The sequence below is a fragment of the Diaporthe batatas genome (assembly GCF_019321695.1).
Source record: "Diaporthe batatas strain CRI 302-4 chromosome Unknown Contig00008, whole genome shotgun sequence".
NCBI classification, from domain to species: Eukaryota; Fungi; Ascomycota; class Sordariomycetes; order Diaporthales; family Diaporthaceae; genus Diaporthe; species Diaporthe batatas.
The window spans coordinates 967,075-992,495 of record NW_025408555.1 but is presented as its reverse complement, the minus strand read 5'-3'; the positions used below and the strand labels follow the sequence as shown (position 1 = coordinate 992,495).

The 25,421-nt window shown below is 55.6% G+C and overlaps 6 protein-coding genes across 6 annotated transcripts; 3 read left to right on the top strand and 3 right to left on the bottom strand.

The window, feature by feature from the left end:
* Positions 1–4,255: 4,255 nt before the first annotated feature.
* On the top strand, positions 4,256–5,509 carry KVR01_007173 (uncharacterized protein; the record flags this gene model as incomplete). Its single annotated transcript, XM_044782944.1, has 4 exons — positions 4,256–4,329; positions 4,491–4,787; positions 5,027–5,085; positions 5,286–5,509. 4 exons carry the CDS (start codon positions 4,256–4,258, stop codon positions 5,507–5,509), a joined length of 654 nt encoding a protein of 217 aa, XP_044643426.1.
* Positions 5,510–5,950: 441 nt separating this feature from the next.
* On the bottom strand, positions 5,951–6,542 carry KVR01_007446 (uncharacterized protein; the record flags this gene model as incomplete). Its single annotated transcript, XM_044795044.1, has 2 exons — positions 5,951–6,446; positions 6,526–6,542. 2 exons carry the CDS (start codon positions 6,540–6,542, stop codon positions 5,951–5,953), a joined length of 513 nt encoding a protein of 170 aa, XP_044643699.1.
* Positions 6,543–7,695: 1,153 nt separating this feature from the next.
* Positions 7,696–14,735, top strand: KVR01_007660 (uncharacterized protein). Its single transcript, XM_044790380.1, has 2 exons — positions 7,696–13,297; positions 13,382–14,735. Exons 1-2 carry the CDS (start codon positions 8,312–8,314, stop codon positions 13,571–13,573), a joined length of 5,178 nt encoding a protein of 1,725 aa, XP_044643913.1. The 5' UTR covers positions 7,696–8,311; the 3' UTR covers positions 13,574–14,735.
* Positions 14,736–16,077: 1,342 nt separating this feature from the next.
* KVR01_007318 (uncharacterized protein) lies at positions 16,078–19,046 on the top strand. The gene is made up of 4 exons (XM_044787588.1): positions 16,078–16,563; positions 16,620–17,618; positions 17,670–18,261; positions 18,327–19,046. Exons 1-4 carry the CDS (start codon positions 16,384–16,386, stop codon positions 18,971–18,973), a joined length of 2,418 nt encoding a protein of 805 aa, XP_044643571.1. The 5' UTR covers positions 16,078–16,383; the 3' UTR covers positions 18,974–19,046.
* Positions 19,047–19,184: 138 nt separating this feature from the next.
* KVR01_007402 (uncharacterized protein) lies at positions 19,185–20,839 on the bottom strand (the record flags this gene model as incomplete). The annotated part of the gene is made up of 2 exons (XM_044781306.1): positions 19,185–20,426; positions 20,642–20,839. 2 exons carry the CDS (start codon positions 20,837–20,839, stop codon positions 19,185–19,187), a joined length of 1,440 nt encoding a protein of 479 aa, XP_044643655.1.
* Positions 20,840–22,988: 2,149 nt separating this feature from the next.
* KVR01_007324 (uncharacterized protein) lies at positions 22,989–24,959 on the bottom strand. The gene is made up of 4 exons (XM_044794686.1): positions 24,427–24,959; positions 24,291–24,364; positions 23,782–24,232; positions 22,989–23,705 (listed from the first exon to the last, which is right to left on the bottom strand). The coding sequence occupies exons 1-4, from the start codon at positions 24,623–24,625 to the stop codon at positions 23,323–23,325; spliced, it is 1,107 nt and encodes a 368-aa protein (XP_044643577.1). The 5' UTR covers positions 24,626–24,959; the 3' UTR covers positions 22,989–23,322.
* Positions 24,960–25,421: the final 462 nt, after the last annotated feature.

Here is a 25,421-nt window from a genome sequence, read left to right as displayed (position 1 = left end):
TCGAGGTACCGCAGCAATCTGATCGTCGTGCGTACCAACGATGCGTCACCAATGATGGGGCCTCGTCGTTCTCTGGGTTCTCTGCTCCGAAATAGCATTTGTGGAGGGGGTCTGCCGCCTACCGGTTTCCAACACAGATGGCCATCCCGAGCCCCTGGCAAACTTTGTTCAGGTTTGTCTCCCTTCCCAAAGCCACGGGCAAGAGAACTCCACGGCCTCTCGGAGATGCCAAGATAGCGTCTCCAATGCGGGCAGGGTGCTCGAGATCTCGTCAGCTTTGTCGCTCCTGTCGTGTATGTGTACAGCTTCGCGCTGGCCCGCCATGACGAGCAGGTCCAGTCCTCAGTCCTCCACCCATGCACTGCAACTCGCCTCGTTCCGCCACTTCAGCTGCTTTACCACGCGGTGGAGATCGATTTCCCCCAGGCTGGGTGATGTGCGTCGGAGGTCCCACTCGCTTCCAACTTCGATGCCATGCCCCACCAGTGCACCAGGAACTTGACCGTGGGGTGTCATCTTACCGCCGCACTTCACGTGGCCGCTGCTCTCCCGTCCTTTCCAGACTCCAGACAGCGGGACAGCAGGTGCAGGGCAGACGAGAGATTTGCAGCCCCCCGGAGCTTGTCGGGAACCCGTCGAGATCGAACCCGCCGTGTCTGCTCTGCTTTGCGAGGCACGACGCCAGCAAAGACCAACAAGGCGAAACAGCTCGATCTTGCTTTTAAGGTTCGGCTTGTGGAGAGCTCGACAGCTCGGCACAACACACTAGATGCCGATGCGATGCTACATCACCATGCAGGCTGATAGCCTTTCTTCCCTTTCCCAAATCGCGAGAGTTAACTAAGTCCAGTGGTGACACTGTGGTGTACAAAAGAATGCTCTGCGCGCTGTGCTTGCGGATTCCTGGCAGCCGGTGCCGGCACGGCGCAGCACAGCAGTGCGGTGCGCAGCAATGCGCTGCGGACCGTTCTGGCGCGGTGGTGTTGGCAATCGTCATCCCGCTTACTCGTCTCTCCACCACGAGCGTTCTGGAAGAATCGAATAGAGGGGGCTGTGACGACATCTCACTGCTCATTCCGTCGCACAAGGTAACTCCGGCGGTTGGTCATCATTCATCTGAAAGAGTCCCTTATTATTCTTTTAACTTACGAGACTGCCCCCGTCTTCAGGTTTCATTCGATCGTGGCCGCTGCGACTGACTGTTGCTGACCCAAGTCTGCACAAATCACTCTCAGCCTGGGCTGCCTGGCACCTTACCAAGGTACGCAGCGCCATGTTGTATGGTGTGTGCGCACCCAAACAGGGCACCACAGTAGTCAGGGACACACGCGATGTGCCCCTAGAACACCCTGTCCACCACGGGACACCGCTTCCCAAGCCCATGGTGCCAGGACAGGATTGCCTTGTTGGTCCTTGCAGCCAGGCAGCTGGCCAGTGGGGTTTCTAAAGTCTGACAAGACTGGGCTCCGAGACCTAGGCGCTTGCTTGGTGCGAATTTTGAAATGGCACAACTCGGGAACTGGGAAAAACCACTGGGGCTCGCGCTTCCGAAACCATGGCATTCTGTGCATTTCCCATAGTCAGGGTTTAGCTAGAGTTCCGCCCGTCGGGATGGACGTGGCTCGTGACTGGCGGCGCGGGGCCAATGAGGCACAGCGAAACCCATGTTTTGCCCCCGTCCGCCTCGCTAGCCACGAGTCTTGATCTCATCACTTTCCCCCCTTCACCTCCAGAGGACCCACGCACGCGGGCACGGGACGCAATGCAGAGCAGGTTGCGGAAGATAAAGTTCACAGACTACGGTCTTGAGTCCCAAACCTTCTCGGAACACTGAGTCCGGCCAACATGTGCAAATGCAGTGCAGTGCGGTGCGGCGCGGTGCGGCGAGAGGAGGGGAACGGGGGATGGGAAACGAGCGCAACATGCCCGCCCGCGACAAGAGACAGCCAAGTCAGGGTTCTGTCATGACAGAAACGAGAGGATCTAGACCGCGACGGTTGAGACACTTGCGCTGCTGGTTCCGTCTTGGCAATCCTGAAGCGCCCGGCTGTCCTGTCCACCAGGCTCTCGGGCTCCGTGGTTAGGTGGTTGGGTGGGTGGATTGTGCTACTGGCGAAATTTTTGCCCATCCATCCCCTGCGGCACACACGACTGCGTGAGCCCGACTCCGCGACCAAGTACACTGAGCGGCTGGCGCACAGGAATGAGAGGCGAGTGGACTCGGAATTCTCCTGCCTGGCTCCACGATAGTCCGTCACTCGCCATGACCGCCCGTCATCGTCACGCCTCCGTGGCTCCTGCGAGTTTCCGCTCCTTCTTCCTTACACCGCCCCGTGGCAAGGAGGGGGGTCCGGCCAAGTTTTCCGGAGCGAGTCGAAAGAGGGACAGCAGTGAAAATGTGGACGGCAGGCAGCTGTCGCCTGGGCAAGAGTTCTCCCTCAGAAAGGAAAGGAAGGGTCTGCGAGAATCTATCTGATGGCCGCCTTTCCCCATGTGCGCGGGGCCCGGCATGGTGGAATTGTACGGAGGATATTCTCCAGCCCAGTCAATCAACCAGTTCGTTTCGTTACTCCCAAGTCCCGAGACTATTGTCACAGGCCTGTTTCCTCGCCCTTGTTTGAACGGCCCTAATAATAGACGGATGGGGGACGGGAGGGGCCTGGTATCTGATCAACACGGGACAAAAAAAACATGGCCTGACAACATTGTGTACAGACTCGTGACCCCACAGGCGCGCACTGACAGCCCTGATCGCAAAATGCAAGTGAGCAAGTGAGCAAGCAGGTATACTGTGGTATTGACCGGACCTGGTCCTGGACCCGTCTTTGACTTGGGCACGTTAGGCGCCATGCGCGTGATAATTGATTCCGAGGAAAACAGGATGTTGGTGTCCATCCACCCATCCCATTTCCTGAGGAACATTGGCACGTGAACCAGTTTTGTCTGCACGTGGGGGATGGTTGATGGTTCATGCAGGCTGGCAGGGCAATCACTAAGTAAGGTGAATGGCACGCAGCCAAACAAGCGCCCCCTCCGCCCGATCCCATCCCGCGCGGGATCTGTGTTCTGGCCGAGTTTGGGTTCCCGTGAAATTGCACATTGCTCATTCAAGTTTGGTTTTCGAATCTTGATTCCAACCTTGTCCCCTTTGCTCTGGATGCTCTCATATAGCATTGGGGTTTGTGATATTTGTGCCCCTCGTGCCCCCTCCCCCTTCCCTTCATACACCGCGGTCCGATCTGGCGCTCGCTGGTTTCCAGTGGAGGCCTAGGTTTGTTTTGGGAAATCATGGCAATTATTCAGATGGCGGCGGCCAGGCCGAGCAAAGAGGCCTTAGTAACCGTGCTACTGCTCTCATCCCAACGGATTTGGAACTCTGTCAGACAGCGAGCGGCATATAAACAAGCGCTTTTCTCGCAGGAGAAAAAAAAAACATCAGGCCATATCTAGGGGTCATTGAAACATTGGCGGACGGAAATACCACAGACGTTCGTTTCTGCCGCCTCATTTTCTTACGTTGCCCTCTGAGGCGCCGACCTGAATGACTCGCTTCTGTCATCTATCACTTGTCCTCGGGGCCGCGGCGGACGTAAATAACAATCCCCAGCAAGCGAGCAAGCAAGGGGAGGACTAGGATCCGTGCGGCCTTGTTTTTGTTGTTGTTGTTATTGTTCCTGCTGCCGCGTAGCCGGGCTGCCGGGCTGGTGGCAGACCACCAGCAAAGCCAGGCACGATCCGGTCGGTACCAAGTTTTTGTTCGCTGACACAGGGGCAAGGCAAGGTGGTGGCAGCGGGACGACGGCGGGAACGGGGGGACCTGAGCTGCTGACAGCTCCGGGGTCTAGGGGAGTCCCGCCCATCATTCAGCGAGTCGAGCGAGTGAGCTGCAGCCAGGCCAGGCCGCGTGACCACTGAGGCCTACCCCCCCTGGCAGGCAGGCACGCACCCACCCACCTAACAGTACCTACCTGCTGCGGTTCCGCCTCCTCCTCCCAAGACCGCCGGGCCGACTCCGTGGCCCGGGGACCTCGGCATCTCTCTCCCTATTAGTTCTTGGGTGTGGAGCCTGCCCCCTTCCGTCGTCATCACGACCACGAGGCGCCTGTGGCGACGGCGACGGCGACGTGCCCGAAGGAATAGAAGGCGCCGACGAGAAAGTGTTGCATCTGGATCTCTCTCGATTTCGATTACCTGCGCGTCTGAGCCACACACACAGACAGCCCGGTGTGCACCGCCGTCCCGCCGTCCCGCCGCCATGCCTGCCTCCGGACCGCCGGGGGAGGAGGACAGGCGCAGGGCGCTGGCCGGCGTGCAGGCTATTTTTGACCGGTATGGGTGGACTGTCGGCTTTCTTGTTGTATTCGTGGCACATCACATTGCATGGCTCTCACTCACTCCTGATCACAGCGGGTGCCTTCTATCATCTTCACAAGCACAACCGCTCATCACAACTTTATCCACCCACCATAGCTGACAGACCATGCCACCAGGTACAACCTCGTCAGGGCCCGCGTGGGCACGGCCTTTGACAACGCGACCATGGAGAACTGCGAGGTGCTGGACGCATCGGTCGGCCCCCCGTCGCGGCTGGTGGTGGGAGACGGGAGCAGCAGCAGCGCCAGGCCTACCCCGGACGCGGGCGTCAGGGCGTCGTGCACCACGCGGCTGCTCATCGGCGCCGAGCTGGGCAACTACAACGGCGTGATGCACGGCGGCGCCGCGGGGGTCATCTTTGACATGCTCACCACCATCGCGCTGGGGCCGGTTGCGAGGCCTGGGTTCTGGTCGTAGGTTTTGTCCATCTTGCGGATCTCCTTTTTCTTGCTTTCTCTTTGCTGTTCGGAGTGTATAGAGGCCACTGCCCCTTTATGTCGTTTTGTGTACCCCGGATATTCATTGCTGTGGACTTGGGGACATGTCACGTATGAGGCCATCAGGGCGCGAGGTGTCTTGAGGGATGGGAGTCCAAATTCCTTTGCCACTCTTTCCTCTTCGGTGCTGATGATCTATCTATCTGCGCGTACAGGTTCCTGGGAGGCGTGACGCGCACGCTGAATATCAGCTACCTGAAGGCCGTGCCTATTGGTGAGTGACTGACCACCCCTGATCTCGCCCCCCCCCTCTTCTTCGACGAGGACCCGTGTTCAGCGAGCACCGCCTCGGGAACCGACACGTTCCACTTCCGACAAGTCGTGCATGAAACGTTGTTCCGGATGCCCTGGGCGTCGTCGCATCGGCGCACCCGGGTCGAATCGAGGGGCCCCTTGGGTTCTAACTCGCAGCAGGCACCACGGTCATAGTACACGCGTACGTCTACCAGGTCGGCAGGCAGACGGCGTACATCAAGGGCTGGATGACGAGTGAGGACGGCAAGACCATCTACGCTGTCTGCGACCATCATAAGATCCATGTGCCCACACCGGCTGAACACATGAAGTTGAAGATACCGTGGGACGAGCAGTGGGACGAGGAGGGCAAGGAGAAGAAGACGACGACGTCGAAACTATGAAATTAGACGTGTTGTCTGTTGGCGGGTTCTGGGCGTAGGCCCATCAGTGCCGTGGTCATTGTCAAAGGGCGTCCGGATAGGCTTGTTTGCTTCAGGCCTTGCTTGCGTGGAGAGCAAAATGCTACATAGACATGGTCACAATACGGGCTGGATTCTTTGAAGCCGCTTGTTTATCGCTTGTCTACCGTAGCAATGGTGGGTTCCCGTACGATAGTAGTATGTATGAACAGAGGGGTATTATGATATCGTGACCTCTCTGGCCTGGATTCTTCCAAAGACCGGCACTGCCAGTGAGTCCGAACTTGGAGCTCCGTGGCCCCCTCGCAGGCAGGAGGAGCCAGACATCATCAAAAATATAGAAGAAGCGCAGGACACAGGCTATGCATTTCCCTTTTTTCCCAAGACCAACAAATAACTCGGCGCAAGATGTAGCAGCCATCGTTACAACCTGATGTAGACGTCCAGGCAGTCGATCCGCCACTCCCTCTTGCCCAGCAGGTTCCTGAGCCACTCGATCCCTATGCCAGTCCACTCGCTCCTCGCCTGGGCGACATGGTCGGCGGCGGCGCTGGCCGTCGCGTTGAGTGTGTCCTTGGCCACGAGGTAGGTGGCGTTGGCGGTGGCGGTCATGTTCTCGACGGCCGAGGAGAGGGCAGCCGCGGCGGTGCCGTGGCCCGGGTCAGCACAGCCCCCCGCCTCGCCGCACGTGAAGGAGGCCGTGCCGTCGGTGAAGTAGGAGACGCCCGGGCGGGGCTGGAACCAGTTCGAGCCGAAGTCGAAGAAGCAGCGGTCGGACCAGTTGCACGAGGTCATGAAGAGGATGAGCAGCAGGAAGGAGCAGTAGATGCAGGGCCGGTTGAGGAAGTAGGTGCAGACGAAGAAGAGGAAGATGAAGGCCGGGGAGGCGTTGGTCGGGATGAAGAGGAGCGGGAGCCAGCTGTTGTTGTTGTCGTGTGCGCGTCAGCATGGGAGGTTCGAGAGGGGATCATGAGGTCGGCGGATTAGGGGGGGCGTACCTTCGTAAACAAAACATGGTGTCGGCTGGCTGAGGTTTGGGTCGTACGAAAGGGGAGTGCGGATGGGAATATGTTGCGGTCCCCACGTGCCCTCGTGGGTGGTGGATGTAATGAATGTGTCCTCGGTTCACCGTGTTGGCAGACTCGAGCCCCGGATCATGGCAATAGGTAGGTAGGCAGAGCAGGACGTATAGGTTGTCAAAGTAGCGCTGGACTCGAGCGCAAGGGGTAGTGCGTGGTGGACTCGGGAATAGACAGTTCGGGACACGGCTCGTGGCGGATCGTCGGGGTCGGGCAGAGGGGTCAGGGCGCAGGCACGGCGTTACAAATACAGGTGGAGGATTAAATAATTTTTGTTGAGACGGGTGACGTGGTCGCCGCGGGGCTGTAGTTGTTTCTATTAAACGTGTGCTTTTGTATGCTGCTGGTTACGTGGGAGGCTCTGGGGCCTATTCCTAGGGTCGACGAGGGAAGAAAAGACGTTGGTGAAAAAGACGGAGGGAGTCTGACGTCGCGGAGGATGGATGGATGCATTCGGTTTCGGCGCCTTCCTGGGACTGGGAGGGAGTCGAGCGGGATCTGGCTGGCCCATGCGCCCGCCCACTGCCACTGCAGCAACAGCAGCCGATCGCTAGGTTTGCCGTTTAGCAGACCGGGTACTTGGGCGCTTACTTGGGAAGCTTACATGGTAGTAGCAACAGCTTGTAGCCGAAACGGACCCGACACTCCGGAGACAGGCAGCACAACAGTAACGGCCTCTCAACGTTCCGTTCCCAGGCAAGCACTAGAGCAGACAGCAGACAGCAGACAGCAGACACAGGGCTTCAGGATTGGAGGCTGGTGCCCAACCACTCAACCAACCGACGCAGCCTTGTCAATATAGCTGTCACCCTCCCGCATCGCCTCTGCTTTTTCTGACGCAACTGCAGCTGCAACTACTGCAGGCGACAGGCGAGCTGTCAACCAACTTCAGGGCTGCCGGCATGTGCCAGCCACGTATCTCGTCCCGTACGGAGTTTTCAGATCCCCAGCTGCCAAGGTAGAGGGCCATATCAGAGTACCACAGCAGCACAGTACCCAGGTACCTAGATAGATAGCTCAGCCCAAAACCACCTGGGCCAAGCTCCCGTCTGGGCCTGAGCCTGGCTTGGTCGAGACTGGGGGTGTGGACGCTTGGGCCGACAAACGGGGAAAAAAGAGAGCACCTCCTCCCGTCGGCCTCTCTCTCCCCCTCGGTTTCTTCCTGCCCACCTTACTACTTTGCCTCTATTATCTTTGTGCGCCAACTCGACTGCATCTCCTCCCCTCCTCTTCCAGCTCGCCGTTAGCAAGCAAAGCCGATTTACGGTTTGAATTTTGCTGAGTGGTGCCCAAGGAAGAGTGTACTAGTCCGACCGAGGTTCGTTGCGATGGCCTCGCTTGAGCAGGGAGCACAGAGGCAATAGAGCTGACCAGGGCGTACGTCTAGTAATGCGCCTGCATACCCCAGCATCATCGACCAACTTTCCACTTTTTTCTTTTTCGCCCAGCCGCGAGCGACCTTTGAGCCGCAACCCAATCCTTTCCAGCAAACGGAAAACCTGACAGCGTCATCCACTCGCGCCCGTCAACAATCAAACGTCCACCCCCCTTCTCCTTCTCCTTCTGCATCGCAACCCTACTCGGCCTGGGGAGAGCTGCAATCATCAATTCGGGGCTGACCCAGTCATCACCCTCTCCCTCGCCCTGGTGTTAGCCACACCTCCTAGCTGCCGTCCCAGCTGCCGGTCAAGCTTCAAGTGCAATCATGGCTAGCTACGGCGGAGGTGCCGGAGGCGACGGCTCGCTCAACTCACTCCTCGCCCAGCTGCAGCGCCAGCACTCGCATCATTCGCAGCAGTCCAGCGGCCATGAGAGCTACGATCAATCTGCATCGCAGTACCAGCACCAGCAGCCGCAGCACCAGCAGCCGCAACACCAGCAGCAGCCGCCACCCTCTGGCTACGACCTGCGCTCCCAATTCAACCCATACACCAGCAACACCCAGCAAGCTCCCCACTACCACCAGCACCAGCAGCAGCACGTCAATGAGTCGTACCCCTCTCAGGACAGCACCGACTATAACCCTCCTGCCGCGCCGACCCCGCCATCTGCCATGTACCAGTCCCAGCACCCTCCTGGGTTTGCCACCAGGCCAATTGACGGCGGCGACGATCGCACCTCAAGCTTGTTGAGTCTCCTCAAGCTGAACAGCGGCGCAGGTGGGCAGCAGGGCATGTCGCCGCAACAGCAGCAGCAGCCGCCGCAGCCATCCGACCAGCTTCACCGCGATTCGCTCATTCGCCACGCCTCAAACCAACAGCCGAGCACCATCCATGCTCCTGCGCCGTCTTCCGCTGACCCCACCGGCCTGCTCGCTGCGCTTATGCGAGGCAAGTTCCAGGACGACGAGACCAAGTCGGAGCATTCGCCAAAGCCTCAGCCTCAGGAGCCTGTGGCCGACAGCAGCTGGAACAATGCACCTCCGCCCGAGAACACTCAGCAGTACCTGCTCAATTTGTTGAACAGGCCAAAGCCTAGTCAGGGCGACACCCGTCCCGAGCCTCATGCGCAAAGCGAACCCGACAGCAAGATTGCCTCCCCACCAACCGAGCAGCACAACAAGCAGGACTTTTCTACCCTCGAGCGGGCCCTGTCCGACACCACTAATCGAGCCAACCCTGTTGTTCCTACTGCGAGCTCGTTCGAATTTGTCTCTCAGGACACTCAGTTCAAACCCTCCCCGGCCCCTGCAGTGTCGAGCCGAGATGGCACTCCTGCTACAAAGTCCGGGATATTCAACTATACCAACCCCTTCGATGAGCTGACTGCTTCAGTCTCTCCTCAGAACCGGGCTGGTGGAAAATCTACAACACCCGGGGTGTCCGGCTCTCCCAGTATCCAGGCCCAAGCTCCAGGACTGGTCCAGATCTTGAAGAAGCCTGGATCGTCCGCTGGTCCAGAGCACAAGCGTCTGTCAAGCACTAGCAGCCACTTGGAAGGTCGCGAGTCAACCCGCCGAAAGGTGGATGGCCCCAGTTCGCACGCCGAGCATGAGCCCGAGCCTAAGCACAAGGAGACTGTGTCTGAGGCTGTTAGCGACATCGCCAACCAGGCTGATTTGCAGGCTCGGGAGGCAATTACCCGTGCTGAAGATGAGCAAGCCCAGGCCAGGATCACCCAGGACCTTAAGGAGCTGATGGCTGCTCAGACGGACAAGGAGTTCAACGAGGCGGCCGCCCACGCTGCTTCAGACATCAAGGAGGAGCTCGAGAAGGACGAGAACAAGACTGCCTTGGAGACAGCATTCCGTCCCGAATTGGCAAAGGCCGTCCGAGAGATTGTGGATGATGCCGCCCAGGGTCCCGTCGCCGATAGCTGGGAGAGTGCCGAAGCCGAAGACGAGATTGTTGTCATCGAGGAGACGACTAGTCCTGTCAAGGTCTTCAACTTCCCCATGAAACCGTGGATCTCCATCACGGTCCAAGACGGTGCCAACGACACCCGTCCTGTCTTCCGCGATGACGCCATCCTCGACATTGCGCGGCTCAAGAAAGAGTTTGACCAAATCGACCGCAACCTCGTGGCCTCGTCAGAGGCGTACCTGGCATACGGCATGTCTAAGGCTGGCGGTCTCCGCGTCATTAGGCAGGACGACGGTCGTGATGCCAAGTTGTTTGCCGATACTAAGGACCGCATTTTCAACCTCGCCATGTCCGCCACACCCGCAGACCAGGAAGTCACCCAAAAGGAGGCTATCGTTGGTACCGGTATCAGTGGCACGGTCTATTGGGTGCAGGTCAAGGACGGCGAGAAGGACCACCTCGACGATGCTCATCTCGAGCAGTACGGGTTTGCTCTGCCTCCTAGCAGTGCCCAGGAGGGCGGAGATGCCCCCGGCGGTGTTCTGAAGACCCGCGCTCGCACCTCCACCAACCACCCGGAGTACTTTGCTGTCGGCCGCGGCAAATCCATCAACATCATCTGGCCGTCGTTTGTCTTGCAGAGAAATCTCATCAAGCCTGGCCACGACCGTGTCGTCGACACCGACCGACTTGCCAAGGAGTGCTCGCTGAAGATCAACACTGGAAAGGCTGGTAAGGACTTCACTTTCAGTCAGGATGACTCAGTCGTTGTCTCGCTTGACAAGTCGGGCCGTGTTAAGTTCTGGGATGTCCGTGACCTGACCGCCTCCGACGAGGAATCTGACCCTCGCAACCCAATGCCAGCACACACCTCGGCCGAGGTGAAGGAGCCGCTGATGACTCTGACAACAACCCCAGAAGGAGAAAAGGCCTGGCCTACTTCTGTGCTTTTGTTGGACAAGCTCCGGCCGTATCAGAAGCGCACGGCGCTGCGCTACCTGATCGTGGGTATGAAACAAAACCACACGTTGCAGCTCTGGGACTTGGCCCTGGGCAAGCCTGTTCAAGAATTCAACCTTCCTCACAGCAAGGAATCCGACGCTGTCTGCAGTGTCATGTACCACCCTCCCTCTGGTATCATTGTTGTTGGTCACCCGACGCGGAACTCGGTCTACTTCCTTCACCTCTCGGCGCCTAAGTACGCGTTGAAGAACAACCCGTCGCAGGTCGATTACATCCAGAAGTTGGTGGCGCAAGACTCCTCGATCCCCACTCCTGACTCTACCGCAGTCATCAGCGGCATGAGGGAGTACTCGTTCGCCAACAAGGGTGTTCTGCGAAGCCTTTACCTCCTCCAGAACCCAGCTTCCTCTGGAGAAGGCGCTGAGGCCACACTCTTTGAGCTCTATGCCATGCACTCAAAGGGAGTAGCATGTATCTCCATCAAAGCGTCTGAGCTGGGTTGGGACGACGACAACAAGGTTATTAACCCTGTCGACGCCACACAAGCGGGCGTTGTCTCCATTACGAAGCTGAGGCCACCACCTACCCAACCCTCGAATCAGCTGCCTGAGGAACCAGCAGCGCAGCCCTCAATTCGCCTGGCTGTGCGGCCAAAGGAACCGGCTCCCGAGCCTGCACCAGAGCCGTCCACCCGAAAAGTCGTCACTCCACCCAAGCACAAGGAGGCGAAGGAGGAAGAGTCTGCCGTGCCAGTTCCTGCCTCGGAGAAGCCTGACAAGAAGGGAAGGAAGAAGAAGGCTGCTGCTGAAAAGGCTGCTGCACAGGCTGCTGCGCTGGCTGAACGTGAGCGGGAAGCTGCGCAGACCAACGGCCACGCCCCCAAGGTCGTCGCTACCACGACACACGAGCCGGCCAAGGCCTCTAAATCCACACCTTTCCCAAGCTTCTCGCAGGAAGTCGACACGCGCATCAACACGATGGAGAAGCGTCTTATCGAGAACATTGCAAGCTCCTTCCAGTCCAGTCTCTCTGGTCTCCGCCAGAGTCTTGACAAGGATGCAAAGACTCGCGACAGCCAGTTCGAAGGGAACCAGGTGAAGCTCCTGGGCATGGTCTCGGAGGTCCTCAACGAGAACTGCCAAGGTGTACTCGCCAAGATCATCGAGGAGGAGATGGAGAAGTCCATCGCACCAAAGGTTGGTGAGGTTGTCACGCGCACGGTGACCGCCGAGCTTGGAAGCAGGCTCGGCAGTTCTGTCCCGCAGGCAGTGCAGAGGGAGATACAGCGCACCCTGCCTCATGCTATGGACCAGGCTCTGCGGAAGCCTGAGCTCGTCAAGTCGATGACCGACAAGATGGTCCACACACTCTCTGCCAAGATCGACGAGCAGCTCTACGCAGTCCTTGACGATAGAATCATCCCTCGGTTCACTAAGCTGGCTACCGAGGCAGTGACTGCGTGTGGCAAGGAGATCCTGGTTAATGTCAACAACCAGTTTAATGCGATCGAGCAAGTACGTCTGAAGGACATGCAAAAGTTTGAGCAGCTCGTTGCCCTCAACACCAACATGTCAGAGACTCTGAACACTATGGTCACTGCCCAGGCAAGCTTCCAGGAGGAAATCCTGAAGCTCCAGACTGAACTTGTCAAACAGCAGTCGCGGAAGGTATCGCCAGCGCACCACTCGTCTCGCTCTCGACAGCTCGGGCAGGAAGGTCACGCACCGGGCAACGGCTCATACCACAGCCCATCTCACAGCCAGTCTCAGGCTTTGCAGCATGTGGCACAAGCCATCGTCCCTCAGCAGCAGTACGGCAGCCCCCAGGCTGGGTCACAGCAATACCCAAACGCGGCTGCAGGCGGCGTTAATTCCCCACAGCACTCCCAGCAATGGGCACCTTCAGCTTCCATGATCTCGCAACCGCACCAGCAGTACCCCAACCAGCCTGTGAATCCTAGCATCCTATCACTGCAACAATCCCAGCAGTTTGGAAGCCCGTCAAGCCAGCAGCCCGGCCAATTCCCCGGTCAGCAACAAGTTCAACAACAGGCGCCACCGCAAACATCACAAATCAGTGGATCGCAGCTGTCCTCTTCTCAGGTCGTGTTCCAGCCGACTACCAAGGACAACCGTGAGCGTCTGGACATTGAGCAGGCATGCGAGCGTGTGCGCACTTACATGACACAAGGCAAGTTCGACGACGCAGTAATGACCTGGATTCAAGACACCCGTAACGAGGAAGAGGTCTTCTCCCAGGTCCTGGCCAAGTACGATGCCACGTTCATTCAGAACCTGAACCCACTGCTGCTCTTGACTGTTGCAGCGACTGTCACGGCGAATCTGGAAAACCCCCAGCTTCTGCACACTAAGCTCGGCTGGACTGAGGTTGTTCTGGTCACATTCTTCGAGGCTCTCCCCAGAATTGTAAGTACCTGCGCAACAGGGCCACCCTTTCCAATCACATCGCTACAACAGGTGAGGCGGGAGTGAACTAACTCCAAATTGCAGGAGGGACAAGTCCGCGAAATCACCCCCAAGGTCATGTCGCTGCTGAAGGGTCGCCTCGAGCATGTATTCCTGCGCCTCAGCAGCACGATGCCCAGCGACCCAGCCCTGAGGAACATCTCCAGCATGACGAGCCTGACGCAGCGAATCACAGACTCCATGCGGCCTATTGCCGCTGCCGGCGTGCCGTACTAGTATTGAACGAAAAGTATCTTTTGACTTACCTTAGTCTTGGATGCAGGCATGGAAGTCGAGGAGCCCCCACGCGAGGCTCGACAGCTCGTCAGTCATGCGCGGATGCCGTGGGCACCGCCTGGCTCTTGCATTCCGCGCAAGAAGAAACATGTTGTTTCTTATATGTACAAACATCACCAAAACATACTTACGGGTGGTCTACGGGTCAGGATTGAACCGAGCCATACGAGACAATAGGGATACCCGCAGCGGTAAACTTGGGAAAAGGAATGAGGGAAGGAAGAGGGAAAGAGGGGTTTTTTATCCCTTAGGTTCAGTACACAACTTACTTGGCTCGTCAGGAAAGCAGAAGGCAAGTAAGGAAGGAAGGAAGGAATGCAAGCGACGAAAAGGGCGCGAAAGGAAGGGGGAAGAAACACGCGATGAGACGTAGAGGGGAGTGCGCCAGCAGTGACGATGTCTGCGAGGGGTCGCGCTTTATGGAGGGGGGGGGGGGAGCAAAGACGAAAGGGGAGGGGGGATCTTGGACTCGGTTTGGAAAAGCCGGGCCCTGGGCCGCTGGTGCCTTGCACATGTGGTTCTCCCCCTTTTATTTTTCTTCTTCTTCTTCTTCCATGGTCTCGGTGCTGGCGAACCCCGCCCCTTGTCTCTCTCCCCCGGGGGAGGTTATTGTCTGGTAATTCTGTAGCGTTGGGGAGTAATGATTGAGAGAGATATGGAGAGAGATTCCCGGCCATTGCAATATTTTTTTTGTGAAGTTTTTGATTGGAGGGTGGTGGTGCTTGTCGAGCGGCAGTGGCTGTCGGGAGGGTCTCTGCTTGTTGTGGGACATTGACGGTCGTTGGATAATTGAAGGGTGAGGCAGGCAGGCAGGCCTAGGGGTCCCGCGACCTCGGGACAGGCGAGTGGTCCGCCGAAGGGGTGGGGGCAGGTCATGGAGGAGTTGTTCTGATCTATGAACCTTCAGGCTGCTTTACTTGCCGTGGACGTCCGGAAGAGGGTAGTGGAGGATGTCGACGAATGCGATTATTGGTTCCTGCAAAGGGTGTTTGGTGTCGGTTTCACTGTTGGAGGACATGAGGAAACACATGCAGGACTGGACCATCCTGCCTGGAAAATTTCAGCAAACTTATTGTGCTGTACTGTGCTGCCCTGCCCAAATATCCCCTGGTATCTAATCCACACGAAGTTTCCGCACAGCCCATTCTTTTACGAGGACACCTACCTGCCCACACCCCCATGGTTTCGTAAAGCCCTCTGGCTGAGCCTCACCAGTGACCCGCGCGAGCACCAGGGCGTGGCCATCCAATTGTGGCTCTGCCTGAGGAGGTCAAACGTCCTAGGACAACCACCCACTCTCCGGTATCCTAGCAGTATACACAGCCACGCCGATAAGTTGATGAGCATGGGCTGGAGGTCAGACGCAGGGTCCAAACCGAAACAGCCCATGCACCACCGCCGGGGCGAACAGCACGGCTGGCGCCGAGGAAGCATCCCAGCCCCCGTGGAGGCGTGAGGAATGCGAGATAGACGCTGCGCAGGGCTCGCCTGGGGGCAGAAGAAGGCGAGGTGGGTCCCGGAACAAGTTGTGCTTACTCACGTCTTGCCATGTTAGGAAGCCCCCAATCTGCCGTCTCTGGTATTTTTGTGGCATAAGTGAGAAAGACCTGTTGGTCCAGAGGGCCGCAACCGGTTTTACAAGTCTGCCACTCAGAGCGAGAGAAATGGCCAAGTGCCCAAGCCCGCCCTGTTGCGGAAGCAGCTCGTGGTGTTGACTGACGGCCTGGGGTATCCCGGAATGTGGGGTCCTCTGGGGGCTTCTTTCTGAGGCAGGACGAACGACAGTTCGGCCGTCTGCAAGCTGAACCCGGGAATAAGGCTGGTCTCGTCCTCACGCAAATCATGCCGAGAGCTGTCACCACGTGCCTGACGATCATCCGCCATCAATACAGCCAGCGATGCATCCATCCTTAATGTATGGATTTTAAGCGTGGAAGCCTTGAGCAGACCGACCAGCGCCCAATTCCAGTATTAAGAACTGAGCGAGACACGAGAATGCCAAGGTGGTTCGAACTGTCCATCTTCTGACCTGTACCATTGCTGTCTCTCCACTTGCCGCTTAAACCGACCGCTCTGCCGATATCCGGGGGCCAAGATCAGCGTCACTCCCACAGGATGCGATGAGCCTGACTTTCAGCACCTAATAATCCTGGAAGTCAGTTCCTAATGCCGTGCGCATGGGGGCAACGAACCCACATCCTGATGCTCCCTGTCCATTCTCCCTTGGCGTTGCTTTTCTGACAAGTGATCACTGCCGCATCTCGCACACTACATCTCAGAGGTGGGTCAGATGGCACACCATGGTCACGAAGTACACTCGCCAGGCAGGGTTGCCGCCCACGTTGCATTGCTCAGATGATAGTTCCAGCAGCTGCGTGGGGTCCGGATATCTAATTTGCCAGTCTATTTGAACATCAGCCTTCCTAGTCGACCTATGCTGTCGTCTTGACCTTGCCATTTTTCAAACCCACCATTGCAACCCCGTGGGCTCCTAGTTATTAGCATAGCCTGTGTACGTGCACGATACAATCAGCTGCCCATTCAGAGACATGCAAGCAACCACGTTGTAGTTCGCGATCCCTGCCGGAGCCGAGCAGTGTGCCAGCTCTCTTCATTCACATAGGCGCCCTGGTGGAGTTCTGCTTGTGGGTCAGTTTCCACAGCTCAGTCGTTTCTCACCCAAAGACTTTCCAGCCTCTGCTACTTCTAGTCTTTCGTTCATCTCAGTTCTCTTTCTCTATCCTCACACAATGACTATGACGCTTAACTGTGCCATAATAATGGCTATCTTGTTCTCGTTCACCGCTGCGGCTGTCTTGTTCTCTTCCACCGTGGCGGCTGGCTTCTTCTCATCTACCGTTCCCGCTCGCTTGTTCTCATCCGCTGTTGTGTCTGCGGCTGCGGATCTGACAGGCTACGTCCTGCCCAACGTTTGTCACTCACTCGACGCTTCAAATTTCTGACCATGGGCTGATGGGCGACAAAGACAGGTCAGGAAAATGGGGGGAACACATTCCCGGGAGTGAGCTGGCCGTTGGGCATAGTGAAACTTGGGCCAGATCTGTACGACGGAAGTGATGCATACTCCGGCTATAGGCCCGACGGAAACTTCACTGGGTTCTCCATGCTACATGAGAGTGGCACAGGCGGCGCACCGAAATATGGCGTGGTCTCACAGATGCCAGTCCTGGGGGACATCCCCAACCCGCTGGAGGATCACAGCGACACAAGGCTCTCCCCTGATATAAGCGAGGTGGGATACTACAGGTCGTTCTTGGGCTCCGGCATTACTGTTGAGCTGGCGGGCACCGAGAGGGCAGGGTTCTACCAATACAGCTTCCCGGACAACAGCGAGGCCAGAAACGTGATTGTCGACGTGAGTCATGTGCTTTCGAGCTATCGCGGCATGGGCCTTGAGCAGTCCTACCTGGGAGGCAACATTGAGGTGATTGGGGGTGATACCAATGCAGGGTATTACAAAGGCTACGGTTCGTATGACAACGGCTGGAACCGAGCACCGAAGTGGACAGTCTACTTCTGCGGGCACTTCGATCCGCCTCCATCGACATACAAGACCTTCCTCGGTGCTGGGAACACCGACAGCTCGCTTGTTGAGTACCCGGCCGGCGACAATGTCACTTCGACGTCGCGCCTTGGCGTCGTGTATACATTCGACGGTACCACGAATGTTACTTCGAGAGTCGGGGTATCCTTCATTTCTGCGGAACAAGCCTGCTCGAATGTCGACTCCCAGATCCCTCCCGGCACCACCCGCAAGCAGCTGACAGCTCGGACCAAAGATGCGTGGAACAGCGAAGTGCTGTCAAAGGTCACAACTACCGACACAAGAAACCTGGCTGACCTGCAGCTCCTATACTCATCACTGTACCACCTGAATATAATCCCGACGAACAAGACGGGTGAGAATCCTTTGTGGGCGTCTTCAGAGCCGTATTACGACGACATATTCACACTATGGGACCTGGTATGTCAGGTGCAAAACGGCCATCTGAAAACGGAATGCTAACCTCTATAGTTCCGATGTGGCACGGCTCTGTTCCATGTCATCCATCCAAAGGCATACACAGAGTACATCCGGTCTCTCATCGATATTTGGAGAAACGAAGGCTACATGCCAGATGCGCGCTCGTCCTTCTGGAACGGCGCAACCCAGGCCGGCTCGAATGCCGACAACGTCCTCGCGGATGCGTACGTCAAGGGCGTGCGGGACGGTGTCAACTGGGAGGACGGATACTCCGCCATGCTCACGGACGCGGAGGTGACCCCGCCGAATAACAACGACCCCCGCGATCCCACCGGCTCGACCAAGGAGGGACGAGGGGCGCTGCCTGACTGGCTCGAGCATGGCTTTATTACTCCGTCTTTCGGCCGGTCTGTCACCCGGGCGGTGGAGTACTCGGTTAATGACTTTGCCGTGTACACAGTTGGTGAGGGGCTGGGCGAGAAGAACGCATCGACTTATTTGAATCGGAGCCGCAACTGGAGAAATCATTGGAATCCTGATGCCGAGTCGCTGGGCTTCTCCGGGTTCGTTGTCCCGAGAGACCTCTCCGGGTTCATCGAGCAGGATCCTCTCAGCTGCGGGGGGTGCTACTGGGCAGATTACTGTGAGTACACTGATTTGGACTCCATCGCAATGCGAGTCTGGCTTTTACTGACCGTATTTGCGTAGACTACGAAGCCCTACCATGGGAGTACTCCTGGAACGCCCACCACGACATTGACACAATCATCTCCTACACTGGCGGAGAAGCAAACTTTGTGAAGCGCCTCGAGATGATGTTCACCCCAGGAGCCTACCCATCCGGCTCCTTTGACCAGATGATATTCAACCCTGGCAACGAGCCCTCGTTCACCACTCCGTACCTCTTCAACTTTGTCAACCGCCAAGACCTCACAGTCTACTACACACGGAAGTTCGCCAAGGCTTACTATACTCCAACACCCGGTGGTCTACCCGGCAACTCGGATGCCGGCGCGATGGAGAGCTGGGTGCTGTGGATCATGCTGGGCTTGTATCCGATGACTGGCCAGACCACGTTTCTGATTGGCAGTCCCTGGTTCTCAGACCTGACGATAAGTCTTGGTGATGGCAAGAAGCTGGATATCACGACCACGGGAGGAAGTGAGACGTCTTACTATGTCCAAAGTTTGAAGGTGAATGGAAAGGCCTGGAACAAGTCATGGGTGACGTGGTCGGATGTTTTCGAGAAGGGTGGGACGATGGATTTTGTGTTGGGTCCTAGTCCGTCGAACTGGACGACCGGCCCGCCCCCACCGAGCCCTGGGACGGAAGCTGCCGGACAACGACAGAGATGATTTCGGGTAGGGTGTCTTGAGACATGCTTTTAGCCTCTCTAGATTCGTTCCTGCATCAAAACGCATTGTGCCACTTTCCAAGGTTGGCTATTGTGACTAAGGCGTACATTATAAATTCGGACATCTGCATGATAACAGCCAGGAAATGGCACGCTCCGAGTCCCCTTCAATGCACCGAGTCACCATGGAAAGCACAAGAATGTATTGATTCTCAAAACTCCCCGAGGAACTCTTGGAATCGCCTCCGGACTTCCTCTGGCTCCCAATGATCTATCAACTTCCTCTCATTGGTCTCTTCCCCCCTCCTCTGCACGAAAGGTTCCATGAGTTCCCTCTCCCGGTCGGTTAATAAATGAAGCCGAGTAGTCCAAAGTTTCTCCCTGGGTACGCCACACGGCCTCTTGCCAAAGAACCTCTCATCCAGACACTTCCAGTAGATCTCATCAAAGCCCCAGACTTTCCTAGTGGCATAGCTCAGCCAGAAACGCCCCGTCTCCCAGCTCTCGCGCATGTATCTGGACATCCCGATCCCGTCAGGCAGGCCTAGTGAGGCGAAATCAGGCTCCTTCTCCACATCCTTAACAGCCTCCAGCCATATCTTGACGCGGTCGTCGTATGTCTTGATAAAGCCCGCGAGCCCCCCATCGTCATAATCATGAGGAGGTTGCAGGCACAACCACCATGGCGGATCCAGCGAAAATTGCGTCGGTGCAACATAAGAAAACTCCCAGTCGATAATACCAGTTATGTCATCAGATTCATCCAATAGGATGTTTTCAGGGCGTAGGTCGTCGCACCAGAGAACAAAGTCGCCGGTGCTGCTTGGCGCCGGACAGATTGGCCGCGACTGGGCACGGAACTCCCGGGACTGCTCAGACCAGGAGTCTTCTTCGAAACCAAATTTTGAAAGTTTTCCTTCAATAGCCAGCCGGTGAAATATCAACCTCGCTGTATACTTGTTTCTGAAATCGTCTGCCGAAAAGAAGACGTCGTTTTGTTGGAAGAGAATCGGAGTAACGTTGATCCACGAGCACGCCATATACCATTCATCAGCTGTCGAGTATGTTTTGTTCTTGGCTGGTAATGCCGATTCGGGGATGTTTGCAAGCTCAATTGTCTGCTGCATGTCCATTGACATTGGCCGACTTCGGACAACGTATTTGTCTGCCTCGGAGCGAGCGAGTGTTCCGATGCGAGGGAAACGATGTGAAAATATCTGTAAGAGGTATCGAACCATTTGCACGTCCAGTGCCTTGAGTTTGGTTGTGGATATATCAGTGTCTAGGATGGCTCGAACTTCTTTGTCCCTGAAGTTCTTGTTCAATCTCTGTGACATGGACCAGATATGCTCGACGCGTTCCATGATGATGTATGGCCCAACTGCGGGGTTGTCGCATGACAACCCATAGTGAAGTACTTGTGCGATTGGGATTGAGCTGTTATCGTGTAGAAACTGAGCGATTGTACCCTCAGCCGCAGTTTTCTCGTCGGGAAAAACGACAGTCGCGTTTGGCACTCTCAACAAGTGCTTGGGAGGGGAGCCACCGATAGCCAGTCCGTAAAGGGCATTAAATCCACCACACATTCCTGTGGGTACCTGAGCGCAGGTCAGCCATAGGATCAAACCCAAGTTCTCCAGGTGTCGAATCTCAACGGGTTATTGCTCACAAGTCGAAGATTCGGGTCACCAAGCCTTTCTTTCGCAAGGCTTTGCACGAGATCACGAAAGGACTTGCGACTGAGATTCTTCAAGCTATCATCCATCGATGCTTTTGATTTCTTATATTGCAATCGGTCAGGCATAGCCCAAGGTAGGTCAAAGTCACCGTCATATTCGTGGCCACCAGAATCGTTAATCTTAGACATGATCAACAAGAACGGATGGTACCTAGGTATCACTGTGAGTGAAAGCATTGGAGGGAATGATGAGCCCTAAAATAAATGGCAAGAAATAACAAAGAAATGGAAACATAAAACACTTGAGAAGATTTGGTCAGCTTACAAATCTCTCCTGGCGATTTCCATTGGTTGTGAGCCCACAGATGAGTGGCATTGAGTGTTCCCAAGCAAGCAGGTAGCCGCCAACGTGCATGAGTGAAAGTTGGCATGCAGCTAGTACCTAGGCAGGTACCTAACTGCTGTTTCACTGCGCCCCGCGTCAGATTTGGCCTCCAACACCGCCCAGTGGTCTCTCTGCGACGAAGTTTCTAAATTTGGTAGCTGATGGGGACGAAACTCTGGTTATGCGACCGAGGCCTGCTTCAAGGAGAAACTGACCATTATTTGTGATGTCAAACAGTCTACAAACATCCGCCCCCAGCGGCTTGGCTGATTGTCGTCAAGCGAGCAATGATGACTTTGTTAGAAGCCAGCGGAGCAAACAAGTGCATGTACAGATGGCTTTTTCCAATCAATATCATGTTCCGCTTCTTGGCCAACAACTGGGCCATTGAAACTGTCCTTCATCACACGGTTGTTGGTCCTGGCCCAGGGGCGCAGACCGGTTTACAAGACCCTGTGACAAGATCGCGTTCTCCAGAGACCACTCGCCTAACTCTGGATACATTACCAGACCAGTTCCGAACGGAACTCTCAACGAAGCCCGTCTACTGACCCTCAAACCCTACGTACATTACTGATGTGTGTAGCCAACAATGGGTCGCTGTTCAACTGGCGTGGCTCGCGACCCATGTTTCAAGCCATGGTGTTGACCTGATCAAACTTTCAGCTGGAAGCAGGAAGAGCACTTGGTTGTGAGCCGAGAAAATATCACTTGGAGGCCGTACAACATCCAATCTAGACAGATAAAAAAGTATCAGTTCGCGATATTGAACTTTACTGTTCCAGTTGAAGGAACAGCTCTGGGGATTATTATTGAGAATAGCAATTGCTAAACCATTTGCTTGCCAAATCATACTCGATTTCATTACATCCGATTTGAAATATTCACTACAATTCATCAGGTCATACTGCGATATTCACACCGTTCAATCTGAATCGTCGCTGATGAAGATGAGCTTGACCCATTCGCGCACGCCACAAGCGCCTCCGCTGGGATCACGCGAGACACGAGAAAGTATGATGCGATCTAGTACTCCAAGAACACACAGCTTTCATTCAGCAAAGTCTAGCAGGAGCTCTACTATTTCAGTATCAGCCCAAGGTAGTACCCCACCGAGGAGCCGACCTGGTAGTTCCGAATCACGTCAGGGACCCCCGCAGCAATGGCGGAATACTTTTGGCGGTGCCAGAGCAGATCAATCCCCCGGTAACCTGTCACCAGTATCAAGGCCCTCTTCTTCTGGACGGGACGACCAACAACCACCTTTCCCGCTACGAGAGAAGCCCTCGATGGCCTCGGTCCGAACTGGGAGCAGTGGCACTTCGGCGTACACTACAGCCAGTTCCATCAATGGCGGCAAGGGCCTGTATAATGCTTCTCAACCTACCGGGGAGAACGCCGAAACCCGGCTGCGTCGCGAGGAGGACAGGCGGGAGGATGCCGAGAGAAGAAGACGCCGAGAGGCGTCGAGAGAGCGACACGAGAGATGTGCCATGGACGCACAGGAGATCAACGCGAGAGAAGACCCTGACCATGCATGGTTTATTAAGGAGGCTGAAAGGGTTAGTAAGGAGAGAGCACAGGATCGTGGGAAGAGGATGCGGCCGGAGGACCGTCTGCGCAGCTAGGAATCGGGTTGATATAAGCATTGCAGGGCTGGGATCTCGCAACGAGTGGATCCTGGGATGTCAAACATGGTTCCACTCTTCAAAGGATAACGTCTACATGTAAGTGGTAGCGTTATTCGAAGGACATGAAGCGGGCCTCGGCCCGGGGAGTGCAAGTGTGTTGCCCACTTAGCGCTTAGCGAAGCCCTGGGGTGCACCACTTCATGGTTTTTAGACAGCTGGTCGCTGAGGAACCCAAGGTTGAAGAGTATTAGGGTTAGATATGAGGCAAAGGAGCCTACATATGCATATCCAGGTATCTAGGTAGGGAGGGTCAGAGACTGAGAGGATGGAAGATTAATAGGATGTGAGACAGAGAGGATGGAAGATTCAGTACCCTGGAGTATGTAAGAAGTTCGGAGGCGCGGGGGTAGTTAGGCAGGTTGGAGTGTAGGAGGTTGAAAGGGTAAAAATCTTAGAAGGAGGAGTTAAGAGGCGGTAGCTATGAGAGGAGGGAACTGAACCACTCAAGACAGGATCTTGAATATGTGGTGTTGGTTACAACCGTACTTGGGATTTCGCCAACTACTACTTCCAAATCCCAAAGTGGTGCCGGAACCCTGCTGCCTGACCAAACTTTTGTCACACTCCATGATAGACAACGAGTCAAAGTACCAAGTTCAACGCAGCACCTCGATGTCTCTCTGCACCTTTATTACCTCCAGAGGATACACGACCCCGGGCGCGCTGATACCATTGCATTGACACCCCTTCGGCTCAGCCCAAACAAGACCCTGAGAGCTGCCTTCATTGCGGGCTAGCCACCCCTGCTCCTCGTGCTCACAGCTTGGCTCCCTTGGCTTAGTGCTCGAGGTGCTTGGTGAAGTATTTGAGCCATGTGGGTGGTATTGGCCCCTCTTGAGATAGCCAAAGCTCGCTTTGGATGTGAAGCGGCTCCAAAAACTTGACCCAGGAAGTACTGGCTTGTAGACAGGTGCGCAGCAGCAAACAATGCATACTGCTGCCTGAACATTGGACCAGATGGCCACCATCGTAAATACATCTAAAATGGTGGTCAATTCTCCTGCAGATACACGGGAGTAAAACGGAACAGGAGCGGCTCCTAAATTAAAACTCACAGAGGGAAGCCTCGTTGAAAGACCATGACCTATTGAAGGACAGGCCAATTTTCAAAAATCCTATTATTCCAGCAAGAGCTCCGGATCCGAAGAGAATTCTTAGCCGCCACTTGTTGACTTTGGACAGATGAAGAATGCGGACCATATACATGGCCAAGGCGACAAGCAAGAAGTCGCCAAACGAGTTGATGGTTTCCGTCACGGCAACGAATGTGATTTCCCCGTTACATTGTCCGGGGACGAGTGGGTCGAAGAATTTTCCCAGTGGCTGGCAGAACAAACTTAGCATAACAGACACTATAATGACCCACGCGATATGGTAGATCACGAGCGCGTAAATGCAAAGACGAAACCTATGGTTGACATGAAAGAGACGATAGTATAAGCACATGATACTTAATTTGGCAAACAGCTGCTGCCAAACGTAGGCCCAAAGTGCCGAATACATGAGCTGGAGATTATGACTTGTTAATTCGTAGTTCAGGAAATTTAGTGACGAGCGAAAATACCTTTCTCACTGGCATAAGATCTTCTGGGTCCTTGATGAGACCTGATATATCTCGACCTTCCCCAATTATGTCCACTTTGATGAAGAATGGGGAGTTAGCTCAACCCGAGAGAAAACTATTTCGTGAATTGGCATACCGGCCAAAGTGACGCCATCAAAAACAAGATAAAGAAAAAGCGAAGCGAGTGCGAGCCAGTCTTCGGATTGATGATGCATAGACGAACGCCTAACTGCGAGGAATCGAAGCAAGACGGCCAAGACTGCGAAGGGCATGAGGAAAATGGTGATGAAGAAATAAGCGGCGTGCTGAGGGTCATTGAGAAGGCCCAATGTCATCTTGTATGGCGTAGATCAAATCCCCCGTAATGACTTTGTTAAGCGATTGTCACCAGTATGCTCCAAAGCCGCATTATACACGGTGTTGCCCTTTGCTTCGAGCTTGATTTCGTGATGAAATTTGTCAGATCAACCGAAGCTGCCGTGGCAATAAGATTGCGGAAAGCCTTGAAGTTTGAATCAAGGCAAATGGTAGACTCTTGAAGATTTGTGCCGCACCCGTGGACGGTGACACGTCACTGCCTGCTTAGCCACAGCGTGCCTAACTGGATCATATTGTATGGCGGTGTCTGGTGGATGCATGCCTAGACGAGCTGAAGGTGGCTGAATGAACCCGAGTACTGATGGTCAGAGGTTCCCCGCTTAAATCTAAATATAATCAAGTACTGCAGCCTGTCAATAAGGATACCGGTGAGAAGGATCGCCTCGTCCTCATGGCTTGTTAGCCTAGCCCCCAACGACGTCACATTACTGCAGGTCGCTACATTTGGAGGCTGCAGAGAGTGTCTGCAGCGAGCGACACTCTCCGGGTCTTGTCTTTTGACCAATCCAATGAAATTCTGCAGCGCGTTGTGGCTGTCAACTCTCACTGAACCTCCAAAACGCCATTAGTATATTCATGCCAGTCCATGGAGGCCAACATGCGGCTTCGATTGGTGGCAACATCTGGCCAGACCGCGTGCAAATAGCTGGCGGCCACCAATCTCTGATATTGCAGACCGCACCAGTGTTAGCGATTCGAACACTTAGGACTATTGTGACTGCCGCGGCGTCCGCCATGCCTGTTATGGAGGGG